Source organism: Pleurodeles waltl, chromosome 4_2 (assembly GCF_031143425.1).
Source record: "Pleurodeles waltl isolate 20211129_DDA chromosome 4_2, aPleWal1.hap1.20221129, whole genome shotgun sequence".
NCBI lineage: Eukaryota > Metazoa > Chordata > Amphibia > Caudata > Salamandridae > Pleurodeles > Pleurodeles waltl.
In genome coordinates this window covers 894,167,801-894,192,783 of record NC_090443.1, presented here as the reverse complement: position 1 = coordinate 894,192,783, position 24,983 = coordinate 894,167,801, and the positions used below count along the sequence as shown (strand labels likewise).

The 24,983-nt window shown below is 44.2% G+C and overlaps 1 protein-coding gene across 1 annotated transcript in view; it reads right to left on the bottom strand.

Annotated features, from left to right (window-relative positions):
• The window catches only part of EPS15 (epidermal growth factor receptor pathway substrate 15), a 792,619-nt gene that overhangs the window by 191,434 nt on the left and 576,202 nt on the right, over positions 1-24,983 (bottom strand). The window contains exons 18-19 of the mRNA XM_069232684.1: positions 17,200-17,302; positions 10,288-10,323 (exon numbers count right to left, since the gene is read on the bottom strand). Of these exons, the coding sequence (XP_069088785.1) occupies positions 10,288-10,323; positions 17,200-17,302 (139 nt within the window). The remainder of the gene's footprint in view (positions 1-10,287; positions 10,324-17,199; positions 17,303-24,983) is intronic.

Genomic DNA, 24,983 nt, shown 5'->3' with positions numbered 1-24,983 from the left:
ATTGCCTCAAGTTAACGTTAGTATTTTGGACCCAAAAGTCTCACTGGACAAATAATTGTATGTTAAGTCACTGTTTTACACTCAAGTTAATAGTCACTAGCACTTTAAAGTAGTAGGTTATGAGCCTCATCTGCTTTAAAAAAAAAAAAAACTTTTATAAACTGATTGTAATATACAAGGAGACATTACGTGTCTAATTTATTTTAATTCTATTTATAGTTGCGTACTTTACTACCCTATGTTGTTGTTACTTTAATGGACTTGATTGTCTAAGTAATGAAAATGTCACTTACCCAGTGTACATCTGTTCGTGGCATCAGTCGCAGTAGATTCGCATGTCCTGCAATAGCTCGCCATCTGGTGTTGGGCCGGAGTGTTACAAGTTGTTTTTCTTCGAAGAAGTCTTTCGAGTCACGGGACCGAGTGACTCCTCCTTTTGTCTCCATTGCGCATGGGCGTCGACTCCATCCTCGATTGTTTTTCCCCGCAGAGGGTGAGGTAGGAGTTGAATTGTAGTAATAGTGCCCATGCAATGGAGTGACTAAGTATGCACTTATTTAAGGTTGAGATGATACATATATAAATAATTGAAGGTAACTTCCAAACTGCTACAGGCTCCCGGGGAGGCGGGTGGGCACATGCGAATCTACTGCGACTGATGCCACGAACAGATGTACACTGGGTAAGTGACATTTTCAGTTCGATGGCATCTGTCGCTGTAGATACGCATGTCCTGCAATAGACTAGTAAGCAGTTATTTCCCCAAAAGCGGTGGATCAGCCTGTAGGAGTGGAAGTAGTCTGAAATAATGTCCTTAATACAGCTTGACCTACTGTGGCTTGTTGTGCGGATAACACGTCTACACAGTAGTGCTTGGTGAATGTGTGAGGCGTAGACCATGTGGCTGCCTTACATATGTCTTGCATTGGGATGTTTCCTATAAAGGCCATGGTAGCACCTTTCTTTCTGGTTGAGTGTGCCCTTGGTGTAATGGGCAGCTGTCGTTTAGCTTTAAGGTAGCAGATTTGGATGCATTTAACTATCCATCTGGCTATACCTTGTTTTGAAATTGGGTTTCCTGCATGAGGTTTTTGAAATGCAATAAAGAGTTGTTTAGTCTTTCTGATGTTCTTTGTTCTGTCAATGTAATACATTAATGCTCTTTTGACATCTAATGTATGTAGTGCCCTTTCAGCTACGGTATCTGGCTGTGGAAAGAACACCGGAAGTTCCACTGTTTGATTTAGATGGAACGGTGAAATAACCTTTGGCAAAAATTTAGGATTGGTCCTTAGGACGACTTTATTTTTGTGTAGTTGTATAAAAGGTTCCTGTATAGTAAACGCCTGAATCTCGCTTACTCTTCTCAGGGAAGTAATGGCGATGAGAAATGCCACCTTCCAGGTTAGGAACTGTATGTCGCAGGAGTGCATGGGTTCAAAAGGTGGACCCATAAGTCTAGTTAGGACAACATTTAGGTTCCATGAAGGAACAGGTAGTGTTCTTGGTGGTATAATTCTCCTAAGGCCCTCCATGAATGCTTTAATGACTGGTATTTTATATAGGGAAGTTGAATAGGTAGTCTGCAGGTATGCAGATATTGCTGCAAGGTGAATCTTAATGGAAGAGAAAGCTAGGTTAGATTTTTGTAAGTGAAGCAAGTAACCCACTACATGTTCTGGAGTTGTGTGTAATGGTTGTATTTGATTAATATGGCAGTAGCAAACAAACCTCTTCCATTTACTTGCATAGCAGTGCCTGGTGGATGGCCTTCTTGCTTGTTTTATGACTTCCATACATTCTTGGGTAAGTTGTAAGTGCCCGAATTCTAGGATTTCAGGAGCCAGATTGCTAGATTCAGCGATGCTGGATCTGGGTGTCTGATCTTTTGGTTGTGCTGTGTCAACAGATCTGGCCTGTTGGGCAATTTGACGCAGGGTACCACTGATAGGTCTAGCAGCGTTGTGTACCAGGGTTGCCTTGCCCAAGTTGGTGCTATCAATATGAGTTTGAGTTTGCTTTGACTGAGTTTGTTTACCAGGTAAGGAAGGAGAGGGAGAGGAGGAAAAGCGTAAGCAAATATCCCTGACCAGTTCATCCATAGGGCATTGCCTTGGGATTGTGTGTGTGGGTATCTGGATGCGAAGTTTTGGCATTTTGCGTTCTCCCTTGTCGCAAACAAGTCTATCTGAGGTGTTCCCCAGAGTTTGAAATAAGTGTTCAGTATTTGGGGGTGAATTTCCCATTCGTGGACCTGTTGGTGATCTCGAGAGAGATTGTCTGCGAGTTGATTTTGTATCCCTGGTATAAACTGTGCTATTAGGCGAATTTGGTTGTGAATTGCCCAATGCCAAATTTTTTGTGCTAACATGCTTAACTGCGTGGAGTGCGTCCCTCCCTGCTTGTTTAGATAATACATTGTTGTCATGTTGTCTGTTTTGACGAGAATGTATTTGTGAACTATTATTGGTTGGAAAGCTTTTAGTGCTTGAAAAACTGCAAGAAGTTCTAGGTGATTGATATGCAGTTTTGTTTGATGTACGTTCCATTGTCCTTGTATGCTGTGTTGATCGAGGTGTGCTCCCCACCCTGTCATGGAAGCATCTGTTGTTATTACGTATTGTGGCACTGGGTCTTGAAAAGGCCGCCCCTTGTTTAAATTTGTGTTGTTCCACCACAGAAGCGAGAGGTAAGTTTGGCGGTCTATTAACACCAGATCTAGAAGGTGACCCTGTGCTTGAGACCACTGTGATGCTAGGCATTGTTGTAAGGGCCTCATGTGCAGTCTTGCGTTTGGGACAATGGCTATGCATGATGACATCATGCCTAGGAGTTGTAATACCATCTTTGCTTGTATGTTTTGTGTTGGATACATGCGTTGTATGATGGTGTTGAAATTTTGAATTCTTTGTGGACTTGGAGTGGCTACTCCTTTTGATGTGTCTATTATGGCTCCCAGGTATTGTTGTACCTTGCGTGGCCGAATCTTGGATTTTGTGAAATTGACGGTGAACCCTAGTTTGAAGAGGGTTTGTATGATATGATTTGTGTGATTTGAGCACTCTATTAACGAATGGGCCTTGATTAGCCAGTCGTCTAGATATGGGAACACATGTATTTGCTGCCTTCTGATGTGTGCAGCGACTACCGCTAGACATTTGGTAAAGACTCTTGGTGCGGTTGTTAATCCGAAAGGCAGTACCTTGAATTGGTAATGTATTCCTTTGAATACAAACCTTAGGTATTTCCTGTGCGATGGGTGAATTGGTATATGGAAATAAGCATCCTTGAGGTCTAAAGTTGCCATGTAGTCGTGCAGCTTTAGCAATGGCAATACTTCTTGTAGTGTGACCATGTGGAAGTGGTCTGATTTGATGAAAGTGTTGACTACTCTGAGGTCTAGGATTGGTCTCAGTGTTTTGTCCTTCTTTGGTATCAGAAAGTACAGTGAGTAAACTCCTGTGTTTATTTGTGTGTTTGGCACTAATTCGATTGCATTCTTTTGCAATAGTGCCTGCACTTCTATCTCTAGGAGATTGGAATGGTGTGTTGTTAAATTTTGTGCTTTTGGTGGTATGTTTGGAGGGAACTGTAGAAATTCTATGCAGTAACCATGTTGGATAATTGCTAGAACCCAAGTGTCTGTAGTGATTTTCTCCCATGCTCTGTAATAATGACCTATTCGTCCCCCCACTGGTGTTGTGTGGAGGGGGTGAGTGACATGTGAGTCACTGTTTAGTAGTAGGGGTTTTGGGGCTTTGGAATCTTCCTCTATTTCTAGGGAATTGCCCTCCTCTATATTGTCCCCGAAAACCTCCTCTATACTGTCCTTGGTAACTGGACGGTGTGGCTTGTGAGGTGCTGGCTTGTGTGCTTTGACCCCGAAACCCCCCTCGAAAGGGCGTTTTACGGAATGAGCTGTAATTCCCTCTGCTCTGCGGGGAGTAGAGTGCGCCCATGGCTTTGGCAGTGTCCGTATCTTTTTTGAGTTTCTCAATCGCTGTGTCCACTTCTGGACCGAACAGTTCTTTTTCATTAAAAGGCATATTGAGAACTGCTTGTTGAATCTCTGGTTTAAATCCAGACGTTCGGAGCCATGCATGCCTTCTGATAGTTACAGATGTATTAATTGTCCGTGCAGCTGTATCTGCAGCGTCCATGGAGGAGCGGATCTGGTTGTTGGAGATGGCCTGTCCCTCCTCAACCACTTGTTTTGCCCTATTTTGTAAGTCCTTGGGCAGATGTTCAATGAGATGTTGCATCTCGTCCCAGTGGGCTCTGTCATAGCGCGCAAGTAGTGCCTGGGAGTTCGCGATGCGCCACTGGTTTGCAGCTTGTGCTGCGACTCCTTTACCAGCTGCATCAAACTTGCGGCTTTCTTTATCTGGGGGTGGTGCATCTCCAGATGTGTGAGAGTTGGCCCTTTTCCTAGCTGCTCCTACAACGACAGAGTCTGGTGGCAGCTGTGTAGTGATGAAAACCGGGTCCGTAGGAGGCGGCTTATACTTTTTTTCTACCCTTGGTGTGATTGCCCTACTTTTAACCGGCTCCTTAAAGATGTCTTTTGCGTGGCGGAGCATACCAGGGAGCATAGGCAGGCTTTGGTATGAGCTGTGGGTGGAGGAGAGTGTGTTGAATAAGAAATCATCCTCGACCTGTTCTGAGTGGAGGCTTACGTGGTGAAATTGTGCTGCTCTAGCCACCACTTGAGAGTACGCGGTGCTGTCTTCTGGTGGAGATGGCTTCGCAGGGTATGCCTCCGGACTGTTATCTGACACTGGGGCGTCGTATAGGTCCCATGCGTCCTGATCTTGGTCACCCTGGCTCATGGTGGTGTGAGCTGGGGAGTGTGATGGAGTTTGTGCTGGTGAAACGTCAATCACGGGCGGAGGTGAGGGTGGTGGTGTAACTCTTTTCACCACTTTTGGTTGTGGTGTTTGTTCCGTCTGGAACTCCAACCTCCTCTTTCTCCTAATGGGGGGAAGGGTGCTTATTTTTCCTGTCCCCTGCTGAATGAAGATACGCTTTTGCGTATGGTCCACATCAGTTGCTTGTAGCTCTTCCTCAAACCTATGCTTCTGCATTTGGGAGGTTAGCGAGTGCTCTTCTGTATAAGAGCCTGAAGCTGGGTCGCTTGCAGTTTGTTTCGGCATCGAAACTTTGTCTGCGTGTTTTTTCGGCTCCGAGGTGACTTTTTTCCTTTTCGGGGCCGAAACCTCTCGGCGTCGATCTGTTTCTGTGCCGCTGTCTCGGCGTCGAGCCGTGTCCACACCGGCATCACGGTGTCGAGGCTTGTCTCCAGCACTTTCTCGGTCCCGAGAAGGCTGCGTGCCGGTGTCTCGACCGGAGTCGGACGATCTCGGCACTGTTTGGGCCTTTTTCGGTGCCGATGGTCGGTCACCGAATTTATGGGTCGAGCCATGGCCTGGTGGCAGTGGCGTCCCCTGGGCCTTGTAAATGTTTCTCTGTGTGGTTTTCGACGTCTTACTCACGGTTTGTGTATCGTCGAATCCTTCGGAGTCAGAGTCTTGGATCGAGAAGGTACCTTCCTCTTCCTGTTCCTCGAACTCCCGTTGGGCTGTCGGTGCGGACGCCATCTGAAGTCTTCTGGCTCGACGGTCTCGGAGTGTTTTTCGGGACCGGAACGCACGACAGGCCTCGCAGGTGTCTTCGCTGTGCTCAGGTGACAGGCACAGGTTGCAGACCAAGTGTTGGTCTGTGTAGGGGTATTTATTGTGGCATTTGGGGCAGAAACGAAACGGGGTCCGTTCCATCGGCGTTCTTCAGCACGCGGTCGGGCCGACCGGGCCCCGACGGAGGATCGAAAAAACTACCCCGAAGGGCACCGGAGCTCTTCGATCTTCGATGCGGTGTTGAATGTAAGTACGCCGATCCCGAACGCAACAATACCGACGAAAATCTTCCGAAATTAGCTAATTTTCCGTTCCGAAACTCGGAGCGACAGGAACACGTCCGAACCCGATGGCGGAAAAAAAAACAATCGAGGATAGAGTCGACGCCCATGCGCAATGGAGACAAAAGGAGGAGTCACTCGGTCCCGTGACTCGAAAGACTTCTTCGAAGAAAAACAACTTGTAACACTCCGGCCCAACACCAGATGGCGAGCTATTGCAAAACATGCGTATCTACAGCGACAGATGCCATCGAACATGTAGTTATGATTATGCAAAGTAAAGAATAAAGTAAAAAAAAAAAAAAGCTCTTATTCTTTCTCATGCCAGCAAGAAGATGACCCCGTTCAACTGCGAGAAAGAAATCTCCACCCTCACGGGACAGATATGTCAGGCATTTAACATCTAATCCTGACAGAGGTCTTGGAAATTCCACCTCTACTGAGCAGGGCCACCTTTTTATATTTTAAAGAACCGGAGAGGGCTTTCTAGAAAAAAAAACCTCACATAAATAAGAAATATTCAAACATGCTGGCTAATGTACGTCACGAGTTGAAAGGAATGCGTTGAGAATTGGCCAACATCCCAAGGCATTTCTCACAAGGCCAAACCGTTCCCTGCTTGCACAAAAAAACAGAAGTCTGGTACAGTCTTATAGTGCTGACTAACTGTTCGGTGATAATATGTCCTAGCTCTTCGGTGAGAAAGAATACGAAAACAAGCACAGTTTACAATGTGGAAAACCACAGAGGGATTTAACATGGTCTCAACTGCAATGTCTAACGCTATGATAAAGTCGATAGGCAGGTAAACTGAATACAAAATTTAATCTGCAATTGGTGAACACTAGACAGCTAATCCAGGTCACAAGTCAGTGGTCAAAAACAAATTCACTACAGCTTTGCTACTCATATGAACGGGAGACTATCAATTTCAAGAGGCATGTTTAGGTGTGTAGGAAAATGCCACTGATGGCATGGTTACCCCCTAACTTTTCGCCTTTTGTTGATGCTAGTTATGATTGAAAGTGTGCTGGGAGCCTGCTAACCAGGCCCTAGCTCCAGTGTTTTTTCCCTAAAACTGTACCTTTCTCTCCACAATTGGCACAGCCCTGGCACACAGATAAGTTCCATGTAAATGGTACCCCTGGTGCCAAGGGCCCTGTGACAAGGGAAGGTCTCTAAGGGCTGCAGCATGTATTATGCCACCCTGGGGACCACTCACTCAGCACATGCACACTGCCTCACAGCTTGTGTGTGCTGGATAGGAGAAAAAGACTAAGTCGACAAGGCACTCCCCTCAGGGTGCCATGCCCACAACCCACTGCCTGTGTCATATGTAAGTCACCCCTCTAGCAGGCCTTACAGCCCCAAGGCAGGGTGCAGTATACCACAGGTGAGGGCATAGCTGCATGAGCCCCTACAGTGTCTAAGCCAATTCTTAGACACTGTAAGTGCAGGGTAGCCATAAAGAATATATGGTCTGGGAGTTTGTCAAACACGAACTCCACAGTTCCATAATGGCTACACTGAATACTGGGAAGTTTGGTATTAAACTTCTCAGCACAATAAATCCACACTGATGCCAGTGTAGGATGTATTGAGAAATGCACACAGAGGGCATCTTAGAGATGCCCCTGCATCCCAGCCCAACTACTAGTGCTAGGGTGACCAGTTTCTGCCAGCCTGCCACATCCAGACGGGTTTCTCGCCCCATGGGGTGTGTGCCTTTGTGCACTCTGTGAGCAGGAACAAAGCCTGTACTGGGTGGAGGTGCTTCACACCTCCCCCTGCAGAACTTTAACACCTGGAGGTGAGCCTAAAAGGATTAAGCCTGGTGTTACAGTGCCCCAGGGCACTCTAGCTAGTGGAGATGCCCGTCCCCCTGACACAGCCCCCACTTTTGGCGATAAGTCCGGAGAAGAGAATGAAAAAAACAAGGAGTCAACTCCCTCCAGCTAGGACAGCCCCTAAGGTGTCCTGAGCTCAGGTGACCCGTCCTTAGAAAATCCTCCTTCTCGCTTAGGAGGATTTCCCCCAATAGGATTAGAGATTGGACCCTCCTCCCCAAATGGAGGCAGCAAAAGGAAAGTGTAGCTACCCTCAGGGACAGTAGCCATTGGCTACTGCCCTCCAGCCCTAAACACACCTCTAAATTGAGTATTTAGGGGCAACCCTGAACCCAGGAAATCAGATTCCTGCAATCTGAAGAAAGAAGGACTGCTGACCTGAAAACCCCACAGAGATGACTGAGACAACAATTGACTTGGCTCCAGCCCTACTGGCCTGTCTCCAGACTCAAAGAACCTGCAACAGCAACGCATCCAGCGGGACCAGCGACCTCTGCCAACTCAAAGGACTGCCCTGCAACCCAAAGGACCAAGAAACTAGCGTGGACAGCAGGTCTGTCTAATCTATAAAAGAAGAAACCATCTTTAAAGGGAGTCCAACCTCAGTCCGGAAGCAGGAGTCCCCAAACACTCTGCACCCGAGGCCCGGCTCGTGTCCCAAGAAACCTGCACTGCAGCGAGGGCCCCCCAGGCGACTCCCACGATGTGGACACCCTGAGGCGACCTACTTCCACCCCCACGGCAACACCTGCAGAGAGAATCCAGACACTCCTCCTGACCACGACTGCCCAGTAACAAAGAACCCGACGCCTGGAAGAAGCACTGCACCCGCAGCCCCCAGGCCCGAGAGAAACCAACTACAGGTGCAGGAGTGACCAGCTGGCGGCTCTCATCGTTGCCCAGTCGGTGGCTGGCATGAGAACCCACCCTGTGCCTGCCTTCATCCCCAGAGTGACCCCCCGGGTCCCTCCATTGATTTCTATCTAAAACCCGACACCTACTTTGCACACAGCACCCGGCCGCCCCTGTGCCACTGAGGGTGTATTTTGGGTTCCTGTTTGTCACCCCTCCCAGTGCTCTACAAGCTCCCCCCATGGTCTGCTCCCCGAGGATGCAGGTACTTACATGCTAGCAGACTGGGACCGGAGCACCCCTAGTCTCCAAAGACGCCTATGTTATTTGGGCCCTACTTTGACCTCTGCACCTGACTGGCCCTTTGTTGCTGGTGCTGGGTGTTTGGGGTTGACTTTAACCCCCAACGTTGGGCTGCCTATGCCCCGGAGACTGAACTTGTAAGTGCTTTACTTACCTGCTAAACTAACTTGTACTTACCTCCCCCAGGAATTGTTGTTTTTTGCACTGTGTCCACTTTTGAAATAGCTTATCGCCATTTTTGCCAAAACTGTGTACCTTACTGTTTTACTTCAAAGTTTCATACTTACCTATGTCAAGTACCTTACAATTTGTGTATTTACTTGAATTCAGAATCTTGTGGTTCTAAAATAAATTAAAAAAATAATATTTTTGTATATAAAAACCTATTTGCCTGTAGTTAAGTCTTTGAGTGTGTGTTCTCAGTTATTGTCTGTGTGTGTACAACAAATGCTTAACATTACCCTCTGATAAGCCTACTGCTCGACCACACTACCACAAAATAGAGCATTGGTATTAACTATTATTGCCATTACCAACCTCTAAGGGGAGCCCTTAGATTCTGTGAACATTATCTCTCACTTTGAGGTAGTATATACAGAGCCAACTTCCTACAAGGTAGCTTAAAAAACAAAAACACTACCATCATACTTGTGCTCCACTTTTTTAACAAACTGTTCTGTAACCTTTGTGATTTTGTTTTATTGATTACATAACCAATGTATAGATGTATACCACATAGATAGGGAAGAGCTTAATAAATAAAAGAATGACAGACTAAATAACAAAAATACAGACAAAACTATTTTTATTTTTATAAAATGTACCCTCTGGCAGACAATGACTTTTTCAGCTTTGACCCGGATTAAAGATAAGGTGACTGAGATCAGTCCACTAAACCTTCTGCTTGCCCAGTGAGCAAAACCACAATCTAGGGTACATTCTTAGTGAAAGTTTAACAGAATTATTTGCTGGCTCCATCCAATGTAACCCTGATTCATTCTCATGGCAACCAATACTTTGTGACAAATATGTTTTACACAACATTAACTTTTTTCAGGAGAGGAAGCAGAGCGTTAACCACTCCCAACCTATTCACAATGAAGCATCCCTCATTACCTGGTCTTCCAGCACTTTATATGGTGGAAGAGGCTTACTGAAAAAAATCCAAATACAATGGACAGCGACATGATGCAAAAAAGAAATGTAGTTAAAAAATCATGGATCAACCCACTGCCCCAACCTTTGAAAGTCCCCCCAAAGAGAAAGTGCTGAAATCAGAACACACTCACTATAAAGTGATAAATGTTTACTGAGCAAACAGGGTTCCAACATGTCCCACCACCAATTAAACAAGTTCATGAAGTCACTCACCAATTTTTCCGAAAGGGTCATCTTTAAAAGGATCATCTGAAGAAATAAAATTCATAATGTGAAACTAGAATCTAACCAAAATTACCTGTAACATATTAGAACTGAAATATAAGTAGGTTGTGCTTTAAACTTTTATTCCAAAGGCAGCAGTCTCACATGTTCATTTGTAAATTATAAACTGTCACCAGCCACATGAATCTGCTTTAGAAATGGGACAATAACCAACAACCTTTTCTGTCCACTTCGACTTCCAAGAAATTGCTTAACTCCTAATGACTTTCTTTTTTTGAGTGCATTTATGGTCTCTTATTCAGTTTACTTACCCACCTAATTGTGTGGAGTGACATATAGGGACTACATATGAATACTCATATTGCTCATTTGCACTTTGAACCTTCTGAAGACCTAAAGTAAGTTTCTCAGATAATTGTTGCACATCATGTTTTGTCCTAAGCATAGGTTCAAGATAATTCCGCAAGTGGTGCTTCACAGGTAATGTGGAGAGGGAAAATATCATGGATACCCTCACATTACATCCACAAATTTGCTGGGTACTTGGCTCTGAAGGCTGACTACTGTGCTATGCAACCACTCCTAAATAGCATGTGAAAGCATGTCAAGAAGAGACCTAAAAAGTGAAGAAAGACTCCACAGGCCTCCAGCTACGGACACACAGATCAGGGTTAACATTTTCATGTATCCTGTGCATGACACTAACTTTGTACTGCACAGGAACAGGTACACAATGACTGCAGAATGGCCAGTGGCTTCTTAGCCAGCTTTGGTTAGCTTGGCTGAAATCTGGAACTCTACATAAGTCGGACTCTGCACACACAGTCAAGCACACTCCAAGTCAATTCCACTTTGTTAGTACAAGGGTCTTCTGGGCTGCTTTGATATATTCCTTTACCCTTTCAACTACTTACTTGGCTTCCTGATATTAGAGGAAACATAACTGGTACACATTACCTACTTTTGTCCTGAATATTCCTTTTAAAACACAAAAGCTGTGCCTTCTGCACAAGGTGCTTGGTCGAGGAATACGGCAGCTAGCAAGAACGCAGGGTGTGAGTGCTCCCACTGTCTGGTAGGAAGACCAGCAGCTGCCATGACAGGAAGCTCACCTGCTTTCGGGGGGAACGTTTTGGATAGTCAAAGCAGTTGTATGGGCGGCCAAGTTCAGGTTTTCTTCCCTCCTCAACATAGTGGGAGTGAGGCGCCCCAACTCTCCTGGTCTCAAGCTGCTCGGGGACTAACCCAGGACCGGCGTGCCACAGCCCAGATTGGCTCCTGGGGCCCACGGAGCGTTGTCAACACAAGTCAGTACCTACTCTCTGGCGCTGCATACACAGGTCAAGAAACTACAGCGTGACAGAATTTCCAGCCTTTACCACACGAGCCCCGTAAGAGGTCCTCCAGGAACTGTAGGGCGTGGGGCCAAGTCAAGATGCCAAGATATTGCAAAGCACCCTTCTTCATCCACCTCTAGGCAGGTTTTGGATAGTAGAGCAGTTTCCTCATCTTTAGGATCCCCAGATTTGGAGACAGTAAGTCAAGGGCGGGGGGGGAGAGGTTGTGCTTCAAGAGGTCATCTACAATCTAAGGGGAGGAAGCACAGTGGGGTTATCCCTTCCACACAAGAAGACCCGGGCTATACCGAATACATTGCAAACACAGAAGAGCAGAGTTAAAGTTGCACCCTCCCTCAGATATATTTTCAAGATTCAAAGAGCCCAGGATCCCCTGTGCGACATCCCTCACCCAAGTCAAATGGGACAATATACACGCACACCCCCAATCCAGAGCACTTTAATTCAGTCTTGACCACTAACTACAGTGTAAGTTTCACGCCTCCCTATCACTAATAGGTTTCAAGTTTTTGCACAACCTGTTGAGGGGATGGATGAGGCAGTAGTTGCAGAGAATATAGCGCTTCAGGGGGGTGAGGGCAGTCCTCCAGGTATATCTGAGACCACTGCAAACGAGGCTCTAGAGTCCCAACTACACTTGTTGAAGAAAGAGGTTAAGGATAAATTTGAGATTTCTGAGTGCAATCAAGTTAAAATTCAGCACACTTGCGACAGATTGGATGATAAGTTAACCAAGCTTACTGAGAGATTGAGCAATATGGAGGCCTCTAAAGAAGGTCGTCGAGAATAACAGTAAGGAAATTCACACCCTGAAACTAGGACAGTGACAAGAAACTCACTAGCGCCTTGAGACATGGAAGTAAATACTAAAATCCCAGAATTGGATAAGCCATTTTGTGAGCTCAGGTCAAACTTTTAACGTGAAGAGGGTGGCTATTATAGTAAAATGATCGGCGCAAGTATGTTTGGAGGAGGTTAGGACTGATCCAACGGGCAGTTGGCTGAGCGCTAATCTTAGAATATCGGGTATTGGAGACACTTAAGTTGTGTACTACGGTCCAAATTTAGATGATCCTACCTCTCTCTCAGAGCTTTATACACACTTGGTGGGAAATGGGAACCACATAATCATGGCAGACAATTTTAATGTTGTGTTAGACCCCAATTTGGACAAGTTTATGTCTAGACAAAAAGTTAATAGCCTAAAGATGCGTGAAAGTAGAAAGAAGGAGTTGGGCCTTATTGATGTATGGTGTAGGAGGGCAGGTCGGAGAAGAGAATACACTTATTGTAACAAAAAATATGGTCATGCCTCTAGGATAGATCACTTTCTCATAGATGCTAGTTTGGGGAACCAGATTAAGGGGACACTCCATTGACCATAACATCTGTCAGATCATGCTGCAGTTCAACTAGAGCTGCAGCTGGCTAATCCTTCAGCTCTTCCTACCTGGACCCTTGATAGGTCCCTACTTGGGGAGAAGGAATTTATTCAACACCTGAAAAGTGACACCTTGGATTTTTTTGAGCTCAATAAAGACTCAGCCCCTATCCATGTTATATGGAACACATACAAAGCTATTATTTGGGGGAGGCTGATTAACTTGGCTGCCTTTAGTAAAAAAGAGAAGAGTAGCAGACTGAGGGAACATGAGCTTAAGATAGCAGAGGCCCACAAGGCCCTGAGTAATTGCAAGGACCCTACCAGTCAGACTGCTTTACAAAATTATATAAAAGAGCTAAAGTGTTCCCGATCAGAATTCTTGGAGAGATTTATACGGAAGAGATGGGAGGCCAACAAGTTATCCAATTATGAGTATGGTGAGGGAAGTGGGGAGTTACTTGCTTGGAAGATCAGGGCAGCAAATACCAGAAACACAATTAGGGAGATAGTGGTTAAAGAGACCAATGAATGTTGCCTGAAGACTGGCATTTAGAGAGCTTTTCGAAACTTCTATCAGAAGTTATATACTGAGGAGGTAGGGAACGCTGAAGCCCTCAGACAAATGTTTAAAGGAGGACAGTCTCCCAATATTAGATTCAAACTCACAGCATTTCCTTAACCAGCAGATTAATAAGGCCGAGGTTGACAAGATGTTAGGTGTTTTGAAAAAAGGGAAGGCACCTGGGAGGCATTCCAAACAAATTATACAAGGTTATAAAAGAAGAGCTGTCCCCTGTTTTATGTAATTTAATGAACACCATATATGTAAACCCTCTTCTAACCTTTGTCTCTTGGAATTATGCCACTATTACCATTATTCTGAAGCTGAATAAGGACTCAAAAAATTGTGAATCATATAGGCCGATCTCTCTGTTTAATAGCCACTACAAGATCTTTACACACATAATGGCAAATAGATTAGAAAATGTTATGGGAGGGTTGGTTCATGAGACTCAATAGAGCTTCATGAACAACAGGTACCTATACGACTTGACTCGATCTATTGACAGCGATAGATATTGCAACTCAAACAAACCAGTCTCTGGCCATTATGACTGGCGATGCCGCAAAGGCTTTCAACAGAGTGAGCTGGCCATTCTTATTCACAATAATTGAGCACAATGGCCTAGGTGAGAACTTCCTCAAAGTAATAAGGACCATTTATAAAATATAATTTGCAAGGGTTTTGGTGAATGGGAACCTCTCATCACACTTGGCAGGGGTACACGTCCGGGATGTCCTCTCTCTCCTTTGTTGTTTAATTTATATATTGAGCCCTTAGCTAGACGGATTAGGGAGGATCGGAGGATTCCCCCTTCCAGCGTCATCACTGGGTTAAAAAAAGAGCAGCTCTACGCTGATGACCTCTTGATCTAGACATAAGACTTTCAAAAATCCTTCCCAGAAATGTTGTATACTCTGAAGGTTTTTGGCAAAGTCGCGGGCTACTTAGTGAGTCCAGAAAAGAGAGCTGATAACATGGAATGTCGCTATTGATAGCCCTCTTGAGGAGGTAGAATTTCGTTATCTGGGTATTTGCATGGTCAAACATCTGGAGAAGATAGCCCTCGTTAGTTTTAGCAGACTCTTGATAGAAACAAAGAAACGTTTGCTGTCATGCCATATCTCCCACTATCTATCCTGAGAAGAGCTAACTTGATTGAAATGACGAGCCTCCCCAAATTCATCTTTATTTTTAACGCACTATCGTTACTTTTTTTGGGCAGAATGGTTCCAAAGGCTGCAGGGGGTGCTTGTTAGTTTTATCTGGTCGAATAAAAGTGTGAGGATTGCGTAGAAGAAGCTACATAAAAAGAAAGTGGATGGAGGAATTGCATTGCTAGACTTGCAGTTTTATTAGAGGGCTTTCCAATTTAAAAATATCAGGTTATTACTCTCTAAGGAATACCAACTCTATCCTCCATGCTACCAAGCGTTAACAGCAGACTTGAGGGGTAAAGACAGTCACTTCCTTTTTGAACTCAACCACCCTAAATTCTTTATTAACATCCGATTGAGAGTCTTAGAGGTGGCATGCAAGGTATGGTCTCAGTTTAGGAGGGTCCTGGGTGTACTGTATCATAGTGCCAAGGCCTCAGTACAGTACTCTCCTGGAACGCCACTGTTTTTTCAATATACACTGGCCATCTCTTTAACAGATGCAGGAATTTTCAGATGAGGCCAGTTGCTCGAAGGTGATACTTTGATTTCAAGGGATGTTCTTGCCAGCCTTACAAACAACTCCCTTTCGAGATTCGAATATCTTCAAATAGCGAGTTGGTTCCTGAGTAAATCTAAAGTGGGTACCAGATCAGAATGGAGCAAAGAGTTTCTGACCATGCAACCATTAAAGAAGGAGGTGTCCAAATGGTATTGGGCCCTTGGTACAGTCGGAGTATGGGCCCCCGCATTGCTTGAACATGTTTGAAGAGTGGACCTCCCTTAGTCAGATATTCCCCCATTTGTGGCAAGTATCATGGTCTGTGCTTTGGTCGAAAGTAAAATCTGCACCTCTTAGAAGAAACCATCTCTTTAATATCTACAGAGCTTATTGGTCTCCAAAAAAACTGGCAAAATTGGGAAGGCAGATGATGAGGGCAGGATATAGCCAATATACATATGTTTTGGCAGTGTCCGTGTATCCAGAACATCTGGCAAGATGTGGTTAAATTATTAAGGATGCCAATAGTAACAGAGGTTGAGGTAAGCCTGACACTGATTATATTTGGTATACAAGAAGGGGGGGGACGGGGACCAGTGTTGAGGAATCAGCAGGCTCAACTACTTTTTGTGCTGATACTAATTTCTCAGAGAAATTTGTTTAAAGTGGTTATCAAATACCCTTCTCATGGTTAGGGAATGGTTTGACTCGGGGGAAGGTGGGGAGAACGAGTAGTCTGGACTGCGTAACTGGATCAGAGAAGCCGGCTAAGATCTGGGAGACTTTCCATGCATATGTTCTACATTAACTGAACCTGCTGGCAGGGAAGATTATTAGGGCTGGCTTCAGATTCTAAAGGTAAACACAGAAGTCTGATGATTAAAGAACAGGCTCAGTAATAGGGGGAGTTGGGGCGGTTATCTTCTCTCATTGCTTCTCCTGCTGCTGAATTAGGTCTAGGATAAACTGATTTTAGCCATTTGAGGGTCGGCAACAATTACTGTTCAGTTACTACTTCTTGCCCCTTGCCATGGCTGAGGACAATAAAAAAAAAAAAGCTGCACTTTCTAGACGTAGTGGATATTTGATGTAGACTTATGAAAAAAACAATCTAATAAACATCAGTAAACAAACTTTCATGAATGTTGCCCTTAGATAATTGTTTCACTTTAAAACTTGAGGTAAGATAGTTGAGACATAAGAGAATTCCCAAATCATCACAAATATTAAAATATATCTATGTGACGAAAAAAAAAAGGCTTAAAAATCCCCAACATTGGTACTTGCAGTTAAATAAAATACTTTTGAAACCAGGCTCTCATGAAGGAAGCTTCTGAACATATCCACGTACAGCCTCCTCCTAACTGAAACTCTTGGTGGCTACTCTAATGTTCCAGTCACTCATTGTCTTGATAATCTGCAGCTTTGGTCACCATTTCTGACACTGCTAGATTCCCTCACCTTTATAGTAAATGCCCTGCAGCAGTTCTCTGCCTCCTTTCCCAGCACTGAACGTTGAACTCAACTAAGGTGCATAGTCCAGCCACCTCACAGACGCCATCAAACATCACTGCTTAGAAACAATCCTCCAGGCCTTCATTACTATTTCAATTCTTTCACTGTTCCCTCATTTGTGTGACTGTCTCAATGTAACTTATTTATTTTTTAACTTGTTTTGGGGTGCTTTTAGTAAGGTGAGCCCAATGGTGTATAATGATACAATAGAGCAAAACATAACTTTTAAGTGTACCTTTTCACTGAATACAAAAATGTAGTACTGACTTAAGTGGTGGTAAGTCAATTGCCCTCTTTAAATATTTGATTGTTCAGGTCTACTGTAAGTAGTATGAAAAGCACACAGTGTCTCCAAAGCTTTACAGATGTCAAAACTTACACTAGTGAAAAAATTAATAAAAAAAAAAAAAAAATCAACTTACTGTCAACAAAAGGATCAGATCGGAAGAAGTCAATGGTGGGTTCTGTAACAACTGTAGCCACTGAAATAGTTTTTTCATCCGTCACATTATCCAAAATGGAAGTCTAAGAAACAAATTCAGTTCTTTTAAAACAAAGCTCCAATAATAATTTCTATTTACTGAGCTGAAATCACAATTTCTGCAATCCATATCTGTTAAAGCAAATCTTCAATAATCATTTTCATAGCTCAAAACCACAATTTCAGCAATTTAAAATTTCTCAACTCAATAACAGCTGTAGGTTTTTGTGAGTGTACACTGAAGTGCCGCCCCCTGAAATTTCGAGGATTTGGAGGTAATCCGATGTCCCGGGTGGAGTAGGATAGCCTAAGCGAGAATCAGTGAATGCATGGAGTTTGGAAGCCATTCATGAATGGCACTGAGAAAAAATATCAACTGATGAAACACTCCCTAATTATGGATCAACACTTTCTGAGACTGAATTGGTTCTTTAACAGAACTTCATCCAGAGTTGGTGTTTTGGAGGTTCTGTTGTCTGACTAATCTGCTGAGGGGGCTTTGGACTGGGAATTTCACAAATGTGCATCTGTGGAGCGCTTGAAATCACATGTGGTGACTATGGAGCAGGTTGCCATATCAGTCATTTTGTGATTGTTGGGAGTGTCTATATTGAAAGCGGTGCCTTTCCTGCCAGCTATTCCAGCAATTTCTTGCCTAGGAGATTGCACCCACTGATTCGCCTATTCGAGTGCAAGTGCACAATGACTTCAGACTGCCCACTCAAAGTTAAAAACTAGAAGCAGAGTTGGAAGGTACTGTGATAGCAGTACTAAGCGATACCAAAAAGAGGGAGGCAATGCTGAAGCAGCTGGCAAGAAAGATCCAATTGTGAAAGAAGTAGAAGTTTTTTTTTTTCTGACTACAATAGATTTCCCTATTTTAAAGAGCACAAAATGCAAAATATAAAAAAGATCTTTCTAGCACTCCATGTGGAAGAGTCCCTGTGGCACCCAGCCAGGACATCTTTAACCAAGGGAATGCAGCCAAGGTGCTGCCAGTTGTGTTGGCCACAGAGGTGTAGAGCTGACAGAATTTTCTAATGTAATATGGAATTTGAACTTCGGCCGTGGAATGTATCTTGACAAGTGGGAAGTTGAAGAGGGGAACTGAACAAGAGAGCTGGAGGTAAGTGGATGTGAATAAACTTCATGTTTATTACTCATAACCGTGTAGCGGATCTCCAAATAATTGGCGATGATCGGAAGTCTGTGCAGGGGACAGACGTGGAAGTGCCTCCACCCCTAGATAAGACAGTATCTGCTACCTTAATACAACTCATGCGTGAGTAAATACATGGAAGACATTTTAATTAGTGCCTGTGTGTGACCGTATTCATATTGTTGGTAATTTCTACTATGAACTCAAGGAGTAGTGCTGGGAAGAAATTGATTGGCATGCAGTGCTGCAGCTCTGAGGGACTGCAGCATTAAGACTTTAGATGAGTTTTGATTAAAATGCAGGAAGCTTGGATTAAGCAAACGCCTTGTTACAAAGATGCTGTTAATTACCACTACATGAGCGATCCTGAAGTCGCATCGCAAGTGTACTTTGTGTATAGCACAAACAAGACGTTCAGAAGGCTGTGCGTGTCTTGATTGAAAAACAAGAAACTTTTGGTTATATAGTTGTATTCTAATTTGCACAGGCCTGACAAGTTTAATAGACTTGCAGAAATATTTGTGCTGTAAACTGTTGTATTGGTTGGTGCATGGCTTGCTAGATTGAAGCTTTGAAACTAAAAACTGAGTCTTTCACAACCCTCATACAATCGTGCATACTCATGGCAACCGTGTGCGACTAAGTGATAATTAAATGCGCTCCAAGGAATTATAGCCACGTTAATGTACATCACGCGAACAGCACCATTGAGGAAAGCTCTCAATGTAAGCCATGTTTTAGGAATGCTTTTGACCTTAACTCTGATATTGTTCTGTGAGGCGTTTAGTGAGCTAGATGAATGGGCAGCAGACGATGTATTCGTTTTCATGACTCAGTAGAAGACAATCTATAGTGACCTTCTCTCTATGGTTCAGGCCTGATGATCTGTCCAATCTGTTCACTGTATTCTGTTTAAAGGAAAGTACCTTAGAATTAAAGAACCAATCTGTACAATACCAGGAGATTATTTACTTGTGGAGAAGACAAACCTATATATATCAAAGGAACCTTGCAAGATGAATGCAAAGGGATGCTTTTTGCATTCTTATATTATTTTAGTTTGTTATGGTAGTTTAATTTGTTAGATTGTTGTGGTAGTTAATTATTTTGATTAATTATATTAGCTTATTTTAACCATTATAATTATTTGCAGGTCAATGTGTTTTTCTGCAGTAGAATTACACAGAATGGCTGACCAAAATTTAGCTTCGCCACCTACATTTCTCCCAACTCCAGGTGAACCATCAATACTGTGGAAACATTGGAGGAAATAAATGGTCATCTATATGTTAACAATTGGGGGGGACAAGTATGCCCTTTAAGAAGACAGGCAATTATACTCCATTTTGGTGTAGAAGGACGACAGGTGTAGGAGGAATTGCCTGAGATTTCTTTGGGAATGGGTGACAGTCAACCCAACAATGCATATGAAATGACTTTTCAGATGTTGGATATCCGTTTTGAAAAGGAAATAAATGTAGTACTGGCACGACATAAGTTATTTTCACAAGTACAGGGAGCAGGCGAATATATTATGTCCTATGTGGCGGCATTAAGGGGTTTGTCACTAACAAGCAGATTTGAAAATGTAAGCAATTCTCTTATAGAAGATTAAATAGTAAGCAAAAGACTAAAAGAGAAATTATTAATAAAGATCCCACATTTGAAGAGGCCACAGAAACTGCAAAAAGTTACATGCAGCAATGGGTAAGTGAGATGGATAAATGTAGTGGCAATGAATCACTAAAGGAACAATCTTCTACAAAGGTATTGGATGTCTGTGTGCCAATAGATGAAATTACAAAAGCAAAAGTGAAGTTGAGTGATAATAGCCAGTCAAAAGACAGAACTGATGATAAAATGCAGAGTCAACTGGAGTCAACTGGTATCACAGAAAACAAGTACAAGAGTGTTATTGTGGTGCTTCCGGCCACATTGCTTCCAGTAGGGCAAGGAATATCACATATAGAACTGTGGAAGGAGAGGACATTTCACTAAGGTGTGTAAATCAAAAGACAAACTAGTGAGGGTCAAAGAAGTGAATGACATGTGAAAACATACAAGAGCAGGTGTTAACAGTGGAGGATAGCAGTGACCCTTCTAAAAAAGATAGGGAACATACAATTGACACAACCAGCCTTATTCCGGAAGTAGGTAAAGAAAGTACTGGTAAATTGGAGAAACCACACTGTAATGTGGATCTGAGCAATTGTGAAGTGAGGATGCTTGCAGATTCTGGAAGTCTGTATAAAATAAAAAGTAATAAAAAAAGTTTGGGGACATGTGTATATAACAGAACAAGGATCAGACCCTCCTGGGTTGGCGGCACCAGAAAGACCTTAACATAATTCTGAACCTCAATGCTCGGAAACCAATTATGATGACTGAATTACAAAATGTGGAGAATATTGAAAATCTTTTGGGAGGTTATAACCAGACTTTGATGAAAAAATATCCTGAGGCCTTTACAGACAACATGGGAAAACGTAAAGGTTTTTCACATAGGATTGTTTTAAAGAAGAATCCTACTCCTGTAGTACATAGGGTGAGGAATGTACCTCATTTGATGAGGGAACCGCTACAGAATGAGCTAAATAAACTGTTGGAGCAGTGTATTATAGAGCCCATGTAATCTTCTGAATGACTGGCACCTATAGTCGTAACCCCAAAGTGGAGTGGGGGAGAGATTTGATTGTGTGTCGATTTACACGATTTGAACAAGAGCATATGGGTGGACATGCAACCTCTGCCCAATATTTCTGAAATGTTGACAGCTACGGGTGGAGGTACAACTTTTAGTGTAATAGATATGTCAGCTGCCTATCATCAGATAGGTGTGCGCAAAGATTCAAGACCCCTGACATCATTTGTAACATAGCTGGGAGAATTTAGCTATTGCAGAATGCCTTTTGGGTTAGCAGTAGCCTCAGCAGTATTCCAAAGGATGATTGAGTGTATATTTGAAGGATTCAAGGAGGTCCTATGTTTGCAGGATGATATCTTAATTGTGGGCAAGAACGAGGTAGAACACGATGAATTGATGAATGAAGTAATGGGACGTTTCAAAAAGCATGGAATGACAATAGAGAAGGACAAGTGTCAATTGAGAAGGACACAGATCACCTATTTAGGACATGAAATCTCCAATGGTGGTATAAGACCTAAAAGAAACATTGTTATGGCAGTGGAAAAAGCCCTAATACCCACAAAGATCAATTTAAGTCTTTCTTAGGACTAGCAGAATATTGCTCTAAATTTGTGAGGAGCTTTACAGAAATTGTGGAACCTTTAAGATTGTTAATGAATAAAGGGGTGTAGGAAAATGCCACTATTGGCATGGTTACTCCCTATTTGCCTTTTGTTGATGCCAGCTTTGATTGAAAGTGAGCTGTGATCCTGCTAACCAGGCCCCGGCACCAGTGTTCTTTCCCTAAAACTGTACCTTTGTCTCCACAATTAGCACAGCCCTGGCACACAGTTAAGTCTCTTGTAAAAGGTACCCCTGGTACCAAGGGCCCTGTGGCCAGGGAAAGTTTCTAAGGGCTGTAGCATGTATTATGCCACCCAGAGGACCCCTCACTCAGCATATGCACACTGCCTCACAGCTTGTGTGTGCTGATGGGGAGAAAAGACTAAGTCGGCATGGCACTCCCCTCAGAGTGCCATGCCCACAAACCACTGCCTGTGGCATAGGTAAGTCACCCCTCTAGCAGGCATTACAGCCCTAAGGCAGGGTGCACTATACCAAAGGTGAGGGCACAGCTGCATGAGCACTATGCCCCTACAGTGTCTATATCCTTAGACATTGTAACTGCAGGGTAGCCATACTGAGTATATGGTCTGGGAGTTTGTCAAAAATGAACTCCACAGTTCCATAATGGCTACACTGAATACTGAGAAGTTTGGTATCAAACTCCTTAGCACATTAACACACAGAGGGCATCTTAGAGATGCCCCCTGCATGCCAGCCCAACTGCTAGGGTGACCAGTTTCTGCCAGCCTGACACTTCCAGACAAGTTTCTGGCCACATGGGGTGAATGCCTTTGTGCACTCTGTGACCAGGAACAAAGCCTGTCCCTGGGTGGAGGTGCTTCACACCTCCCCCTGCAGGAACTAACACCTGGCGGTTGAGCCTCAAAGGCTCAAGCCTGGTGTTACAGAGCCCCAGGACACACACACCCACTTTTGGCAGCAAGTCCTGGGAGATAATGAGAAAAATGAGGAGTCACCCCCTAAGCCAGGCCCACCCCTAAAGTGACCAGAGCAGAGGTGACCCCCCTCCTTGGAAAATCCTCCATCTTGCTTTAGAGGATTTAGCTCAATAGGGAAAGGGATGTGCCCCCTCCCCAAAGGGACGAGGCACAAGGAGGGTGTAGCCACCCTCAGGGACAGTAGCCATTGGCTACTGCCCTCCAGGCCTAACACACCCCTAAATTTAGTATTTAGGTTCAACCCTGAACCCAGGAAATCAGATTCCTGACAACCTACAAAGAAGAAGGACTGCCTAGCTGAAAAACCCCGCAGAGAAGAAGGAAGACGACAACTGCTTTGGCCCCAGCCCTACCAGCCTGTCTCCAACTTCAGAGAACCTGCACCAGTGACACATCCTGTGGGCCCAGCTACCTCTGCTGACTCCGAGGACTGCCCTGCAACTAAGAAGGATCAAGAACTCTTGTGGACAGCAGACCTGTCCAACCAAGAAAGAAGAGACCATCTTTAAAGGGACTCCCACCTCACTCCAGAAGCACGAGTCCCCACCACTCTGCACCCGACACCCCTAGACCGTGCCCACAGAAAAACGACCCAGAGAAGACCCCAGGTGACTCAGATGACGTGTCCACCCTGGGCTGACCTCTCTGCACCCCCATGACAACGCCTGCAAAGGGAATCCCGAGGAACCCCCTAACCGCGATTGCCCAGGACAAAGATATCCGACGCCTGGAGAAGCACGGCACCCGCAGCCCCCAGGCCTGTGAGAAAGTGACCATCGGTGCAGCAGTGACCAGCAGGAGGCCCTCACCCTTGCCCAGTTGGTGGCTGGCCCGATAAGCCCCCCTTTGCTCTGTCTGCAACGTATGAGTGACCCCCGGGTCCCTCCATTGAATCCTATTACAAACCTGACGCCCGGTTTGCCCACTGCACCCAACCGCCCCTGTGCCGCTGAGGGTGTGTTTTGTGTGCTAACTTGGCCCCCCCCCTCTCCACACCCCTCTAGTGCTCTACTAAAGCCCCGTGGGTTTGCTCCCAGAGGACGCGGGTACTTACCTGCCAGCAGACCGGAACCAGAGCACCCATTTGTCTTCATAGGCACCCATGTTATTTTGGCTCCTCTTTGACCTCTGCACCTGACCAGCCTGTGTTGCTAGTGCTGGGTGTTTGGGGTTGACGTGAACCCCCAACAGTGGGCTACCTATGCCGCAGAGACTGAACTTGTAAGTGTATTACTTACCATATTAACCAAACTATACTTAGCTTCCCCAGGAACTGTTGAAATATGCACAGTGTCCACTTTTAAAATAGCTTATTGTCATTTTATGAAGTAATGTGCACATTACTGTTTTGGTTCAAAGTTCTAACTATACCTATGCAAAGTACCTTACATTTAATGTACTTACCTGCAATCTCAATCTTGTGGTTCTAAAAATAAATTAACAAAAGAATATTTTTCAATATAAAAACCTATTAGCCTGGAGTCAAGTCATTGAGTGTGTGTTCTCACTTATTGCTTGTGTGTGCACAACAAATGCTTAACACTGCCCTCTGATAAGCCTACTGCTGGACCACACTACCACAAATAGAGCACTAGTATTATCTATTGTTGCCTCTGTCAAGCCTCTTGGGGAACCCCTGGACTCTGAGCCACTATATCTCACTTTGATGTATATACAGAGCCAGCTTCCTACAAGGGGTTAATTTCAAATGGAGTGAGGAGTGTGACGTGGCCTTTAATGCAATAAAAGAGGGGATCCGTCAAGCTCCTACATTAGGGCATTTCAATCTAACGGCAAAAACTTGTATAACCACAGATGCTAGTAATGTGGATTTAGGTCCCTTTTTGACACAAGTAAGAATGGTCGGAAAAAAATAACTGGATTTGCTTCAAAAAGCAAAAGCTTCTTATTCAGTTATTGAGAGGGAGGCTTTAGCTTGTTGCTGGGGGATCAAACACTACAGATACTTTGTGTGGGGATTGCCTTTCAAAGTTAAAACTGATCTTAAGCTTTTAATTCATTTGTTTAAAGGAGGGAAATAATTAGAGGGTAATGCAACTCCAAGAATATCTAGGTGGATGCTGTGAGTAATGGAATATAACTTTGAAATGGAGTACGTGGAAGGTTTAAAGACTATTTGCTGATTACCTATCAAGAATGCCTGTTTGGAAGTTGGATGAGGATACGGAATTAGATGTTGACGTGGTGATGGAGCAAAAGGATGAATTGGCATTAGAAAAGGTGCAGTGGGACACACCCATGTCAGAGGATGAGGTACTGCAAAATCTGAGAAAGTGTAGTTCTGAGGGGTGGGATGACAGTCAAGCCTGTCGTGGCCAATTAAAACGCTACCC